This window comes from Lipotes vexillifer, unplaced genomic scaffold (genome assembly GCF_000442215.2).
Source record: "Lipotes vexillifer unplaced genomic scaffold, Lipotes_vexillifer_v1.1 scaffold911, whole genome shotgun sequence".
NCBI classification, from domain to species: Eukaryota; Metazoa; Chordata; class Mammalia; order Artiodactyla; family Lipotidae; genus Lipotes; species Lipotes vexillifer.
This window is the reverse complement of record NW_006781377.1, coordinates 3,450,299-3,457,039: the sequence shown is the minus strand read 5'-3', so window position 1 is coordinate 3,457,039 and position 6,741 is coordinate 3,450,299. Positions and strand designations below refer to the sequence as shown.

The 6,741-nt window shown below is 48.6% G+C and overlaps 1 protein-coding gene across 1 annotated transcript in view; it reads right to left on the bottom strand.

Annotated features, from left to right (window-relative positions):
* Nucleotides 1–1,767: 1,767 nt before the first annotated feature.
* Nucleotides 1,768–6,741, bottom strand: part of HEBP1 (heme binding protein 1) — a 24,553-nt gene continuing 19,579 nt past the window's right edge. Inside the window, exon 4 of the mRNA XM_007454637.1 lies at nt 1,768–1,945. Within this exon, the coding sequence (XP_007454699.1) occupies nt 1,768–1,945 (178 nt within the window). The remainder of the gene's footprint in view (nt 1,946–6,741) is intronic.

Here is a 6,741-nt window from a genome sequence, read left to right as displayed (position 1 = left end):
CTGCTAGGGCAACTTCTGGGAAAGCTTCTGTTTCCTCATAAAATGGGACAGATGCAGCTAATACAGCCTTTCCTTCTCTCCCCTTTTCCAACCCTGAACATGGATGAGATGGCAGGAGCTTTCAGCCATCTTGTAATCATGAGGGAAATATCAAGGTGACCTCAGAGATTCCAGCTGGACATCATTGAGCCACCGAAATACCACCAACAGCTACTTGCCTTCAGAATCTTAGGATGTGAGGAAAAATTAAAATTTATTTGCAGAAGCCAGGGAAAGAGCAAGGTGAGTACAGAGATGTAAGCACTGAGCCACTGACCTATCTCTAGATGTCCTGCTCCATGAGAAAATAGAATTTTATTAGCTTAAGCTACTGCTGGTTTAGTTTTCTGTTACTTACAGCTTAATTCATTCTTAAATGATGGATGACCCTGAACTGAGTGCTGGGGATATAATGGCGAACAAAGCAGGTGCGGACCTCTTTCCTATCAAACATATTATCAAGTGTGAGAGATGGAAAAAAAGGAAATGAGTAAGTCCAAACATTACAAACGTTGGGACTCTCAGCTCCTCATGTGCATGGGGGTCATGACAGCACCTCCCTCATAAAGTGTGCATGGAAGGCACCCAGCATGGCCTCTGACAGCAGTCAAGGCCGGTAGCCACTGTGATTTCCCAATGATCTTCAGAAAGGGGGAAGCCCATCCCCTAGAAGAGACCACTGTTTTGAAAGGCGGCCAGGAAAGGTGAAGACATAGCTCTCATTCCTCTTTAGCAAACCCCACGGAGAGCTGTTGACAGGGCTGGCCCTGCGCACCCTGGGAGGATGGCACACCCTCCCAGTGCTGTGACCCACTGGCTCTCATCCTTACTGGCTCACCCAGGCACTTGGTTCCAGCTTAGCTACTTTCCCCACCGCCCCTCACAGCCTTGAGTCCCCTTTCCTTCTCTGCTGGCCAAGATGCACATTGATTCTTTCACTTCTATCCTCTTCAGTTAATGAAACTGGACCCCAGCTTTTCTAACCTCATCTCATCATCCTGCATAAACCCTCTGGGCAGGTCTTTCCGTCTCCACGGTTATTCATCTGGAGTAGTGATTTTTCTTCTTGGTCTATCTTTGTGGTCCCTGGAACCCTTTGTGGCCCACAGCTGCAAACAGTTTCTCAACTTCAGAGGATGGAATCACTGTGACACGGTCACGGTAAGTGTCTGTGGTTTAGAGACGATCAAGCATGTGGTGCATGTCCTCCTTCCCTGGGATCTTTGGGCTTCTATTCTGAAGGACTTTGGAACTGTAAACACAGGATTCCTGCGACAGTAAACACCATCAATAGTATCTATACACCTGTGGAATCTTGGAAAATAACTACACTTAGGGTTCGTCTCAGCTGTTTAAGTCAAAGATCTTTATTTCCAGTTTCTTTTTAAAGAAAGCTCTTATAAGAATCAGAGATGAAAATACGATTCAATAATTTTTAAAAATCAGTTTTTAGGGATCCAGAGAGCTGGGAAAATGCTGCTGGGTTTTTCTGGTCTACCACGGAATTTTCTAAGTCATTTAGAAGGACGCATATGTATCGTGGGTGCCTTATTTCCCTCCACGAGAACAAGAGCCTCAGGATCTGGAACGTGCTTCTTTCAGGAAATTGGCAGTGACTGATTGGCTCTGAGGGAAAGTCGGCCCTGCTGGAGCTGCACATGGAACTTCATTTCCTCCTGGAGGAAGTGGGCACAGACGCAAGCATCCAGGGAGCTCTAGTTCAGCCAATTATTCATTGCTCTTCACCAGCCAGACCTCGTTGCGACGTCCGTAGGGCTTCATGGGAGGGTCATACCCAGTGCAGAAGTAGAAGTCACTCCGGCAGGTGGCTGTACCCTCCAGGGTGGTGCGCAGCTGGGCGGCATGAGCTACGTAGTCAGTTGCCCTGGCATAACCGCCAAACTGCCTGCGGACACAGAGTAAGTCACTGGTTCAAAAAGGACAGGGTCTCAGAGAGATGTGGGGATTTCAAAAGAGTCACTCACTACTCTTATTACGACAAGCATGCTCTAGTTGTTAAGATTTCAGATCTGCCCCTTCCTATAGGGGTGGACTGAATCTCACCGATCGTGAGCCTCGTTTGTAAAACAGGGATATGTTTCCTTTTTCTTCCAATCGGTTATGAGCATTAACTACAATCACGGATGTAGAAAACTCTAATGCAGGGCCTGAAACACACTACATTCGGCCCTCTGCATCGGGGGGGTTCTATACCCGCAGATTCAACCAACTGCAGATTGAAAATATTTTGGGGAAAAAAAAAACGTTCCAGAAAGTTCCAAAAAGCAAAACTTTAAATTTGCCACGTGCCATCAACTATTTACATAGCATTTACAGTAATAGGTATTATAAGTAATCTAGATATGATTTAAAGTAGATGGAAGGACATATGTAGATTATATGTGAATACTACACCACTTTAGATAAGGGACTCAGGCATCCTTGGATTTTGGTATCTCTGAGGGTCCTGGAACCAGTCTGGAACCAGTACTGTAGTCGGTACTATAGGCGAGCTTCCCTTCCCTTTCGGAAGTTTCCTGAAGAGATGGGAGGCTGACTTTTCCCAATGCCATGTCTTTACCCTTTTCTCTAGCTTCCTCTGCTGCCCAAGTCGCCTCTCATCCCTGCCTCTCTGTCGCCAGCTGGAGGGGGGGAGAACCAGGGGAGTTAGGGTGGGGCTGGAGCTCATGTTTCTCCCACTGCAGAGCAGTTCTAAGGACAAGTAGCAGCTTTGTTAAAAAACAGAGCTACCTTGTGACCACCTAGAGGGGTGGGGTAGGGAGGGTGGGAGGGAGACTCAAGAGGGAGGAGATATGGGGATGTATGTATACGTAGAGCTGATTCACTTTGTTATGAAGCAGAAACTAACACACCATTGTAAAGCAGTTATACTCCAATAAAGATGTTAAAAAACAAAAACAAAAGAAAACAGAGCTACCAAAGGCAGGGCCCCTAGGCAAGCTTTAAGCATGCCTGCCCCAAGTAAGGAAATCACTTCAGGGCTTCCCGGGTGGCGCAGTGGTTGAGAGTCCGCCTGCCGACGCGACGCAGGGGACGCGGGTTCGTGCCCGGTTGCAGCTGGGCCCGTGAGCCGTGAGCCGTGAGCCGTGAGCCGTGAGCCGTGAGCCGTGAGCCGTGAGCCGTGAGCCGTGGCCGCTGAGCCTGCGCGTCCGGAGCCTGTGCTCCGCAACGGGAGAGGCCACAGCAGTGAGAGGCCTGCGTACCGCAAAAGAGAAATCACTTCTAATAGATCCCTTCTCCTGCTCAAATCAGGAAAGCCTTCCTTTTCTAGTAAGTAAAGATGATTTTTCCTAAATCAGGCTTTTCTCTTGATGGCAGAAGGTGGAGACAGAGAAGCAATAAAGTTTGTCTTTTCACGACTATTATTCTCTCCTTACGTCACCTGCCTTCACTCCAAAATTCATCCTGTGACCTACCCTAAATATACCACTCCAAATCTGGGGCTGCATTACAATCTTTACTAGCGTCAAACACATGCCCATTTCTAACGAGCTTTATGACTCAAAGGTCTGAATCTGCACCAAGCCAAGATTCGGCCAAATGCATTACTTTGGGTGGGGTTCTCTGACTCACGCTTTGCTCTTTTATAAGCAGTTAGTCATGCTCGCTAGCATTCAGCACATTGATTACAGGGTTACTGCTTTGAAAATACCCAGGATTTCATCTCTAAAGAGTTGGTTATTCTAATATCTAGACAATAGTTACAGAACATGGACAGGGCTGAGACCAATTTGGGAGACAGGAGGCTTGGTCCTTCAAGTCTATTGAAGAAAGATTATAAGGCAGATGGAGAAAGGTGAGTTCTAGCTTCACTGAGGCTCAAATGAGATAAAACTGGATTAGGAGGCAGAGGATGAATATTAAGGAAGGATTGTTCTCACAATAAAAGCCTGTAAGACACTGGGCTTATTTTCGAAGAATGTCTATAGATTGAGGACCCCCTGTCTGAAATGAATCAGATGCTGGATGGGGGTGGGGTGATCAGGTGTTAAATGCCTCTGCAGCCCCCTCTCACGCTGTGATACTAAGCTGTTTTCTGCGTAAATCGATGATGTTGGCTCTTTAAGCTACTGGTTTCTACAAACATCCAAAGGAGTGGTCCTCAAATATCTTCATTCATCAGTTGAGAGGCAAAATGGCTAGTTGTGTGCTCACATCCTACCTCTGCCTCCGTCTAGCTCATGGTCTTGGGCAAATGCTTGCATTTCTCTAACCTTCAGGTCCTTCATCTGTTCAGTAGGAATGAGGGCGTCAATTTCAGAAGGCTGTTGTAAAGATCAAAAAAGAGAAAACCACGCAAACTCCTCACTCAGCCTCCTGCCCATCACGTGGGAAACGCACAGCAAACAGTAGCTATTGTTACGTTGCAATTTGTTCAGAACAGTCGTTCAGTTCCCTGATGCCCAGAACTGACGCCCGAGGTGAGGGACAGAATGGTGATGTAAAGTAAGATCCTGAACCTAGCAAGACTTCACGTTGATAGGCCTACAGATGAGGGCAAAGTCTGTTGGCCTCCATCTTCACTCACTCACAGAATAAAATCTGAAGCACCTACTAAGGGCACAGTGGTGGGGATTCAAGCAAAGTGGATGGACTGGGGCCATGTTGGAAAGGGCCTTGAAGGGCACGCTAAGGACTCTGAGCCTGACCTTAGATGCAAAGGTGGACTCAGGAAGGGGTTTTAAAGTTAAGGGACTGCCGTGATCGGACTGTATTTTGGAGAGACCTCTCTGGGGTCGGGGGGTGGAGGGATGAGGGGAAGGGAGTCACGGGAGGCCAGAAACAGCTGATGGAGAGATGATGAAGCCCTGGACAAAGGCAAATGTGGGAGGTGAGCGTGGGGTGGGGAGAGGCCAGGGCGGGGCTGGGGTGGAGGGAGTCAAGGATTCTCCAGGGCTTCCAGTTAAGTCTGTGAATGGAAACTGACACCGCCAACCAGAAGAGGGATTCGGGGCTGAAGAGCCCCTTTGGAGACGAGGGGCGGGTAGGTTTTTCATCTGGTTTGGGGCATATTTCTATGAAGGTGCCTCGATGAAACGAATTCGTGCAACAATTATTGAGCCCCTAAGTGTGTGCTGGGCACTGTGAAATCTCCCTAGACTTGGGCAGGAACTGGAGTCAGAGATACGACTGGGGAAAGAGACGGGTCTAGCGACAGAAACTTGGGCGTCACCTGTGAGTGGGTGCTGGCTCTGGTCAGAGTGAAGGGGGCGATGAGGCCCAGATGGTGAGCGTACAGAAAGTCAGCAGGCTGCTCTCAGAAATCCTAGTCCCCCGGTGCTGGGAGGAGGATGACGACTCAGCAAAGGCCGCTGAGAAGGACCCACCTGAGTCCAAGGAGACCTGGCAGAGAGTGATGCGGAGAACGTCATCGTTCAGGGATTCTTAAATCCATTACCAGAAAAAAGAAAAAAAAACCCTTGACTTTTTCTATTTTTTCCCAGGCTGACTAAGATGCTTATAATGAGGATGAAAATTTCCCTATTGCTTCATCAAGGAAGCATTCTGCTGGGAAACTAGCAAAGCTGGATGAGCTGCGGAACAGATCCGCACGTGCTCCCCGCTGCCAGTCTAACCAGCTGACCCGAACCCCCATCACAGAACCGCACGAACAAGCCAGAAAGCCAAACCCTCCCAGGTGCAGAGCCCTAAGATGTGAAGGAGGCCCGGCTCTGGCTGCCTCGTTCCCCAGGGCTCAGCTTCCACGCAGCACTCGGAGAATAACCACGCTGCACCCCCAGCTCTCCGAGTCCACGGGCACATCTGAGTGTGAGTTAAGGAATGCTCGTAAAGCGCTCTGAGCTTCTCAAAGGAAAGAAACAGGAAGTCTACACATCATTTCTGCGAGCCTGTTAACAAGTGTCTAAGTCTCCCTCTTCAAAGCTGCTCACCACCAGGGCTCTGTAGTCAGAGCTCAGTATTCCCAGGAATTTGGTTACCATGGGAGCTGAGGAAGGACACACATGCCCTGGATTCCAGAAATACAAAAGGAACTGTCTATGTCATGAAGAACCTAGGGGCAAGACGGGAATAAAGACACAGACCTACTAGAGCATGGACTTGAGGATATGGGGAGGGGGAAGGGCAAGCTGTGACAAAGCGAGAGAGTGGCATGGACATATATACACTACCAAACGTAAGGTAGATAGCTAGTGGGAAGCAGCCGCATGGCACAGGGAGATCAGCTCGGTGGTTTGTGACCACCTAGAGGGGTGGGATAGGGAGGGTGGGAGGGAGGGAGACGCAAGAGGAAGGAGATATGGGAACATATGTGTATGTATAACTGATTCACTTTGTTATAAAGCAGAAACTAACAGACCATTGTAAAGCAATTATACTCCAATAAAGATGTTAAAAAAAAAAAGGAACTGTCTAAACAGGTCTGGAAGAGTTGGGGTGTGGGGGGGATGATGCAGGCGTCATGGAGGTGGGTTAATAGACGGAGACTTTGGTCCAAGGTCCGAAAAATCAGAACGTGTTATCTTTCAGGGAGTGCTTGGAGCGGGCACGCAGCGAGGAATAGGAGAGAATGGAATGACTCTGAGGCTGACCATCCGACGTGGCCTAGAACTTGCACAATCAACAGGTCAGCACAGATCTGTGGAGAGTCTGCCACGCACATAGCCCTGTGCTGAGCAGGAGAAGCATAAGCCGAAGAGCTGATAATTCCACATCAGCAGG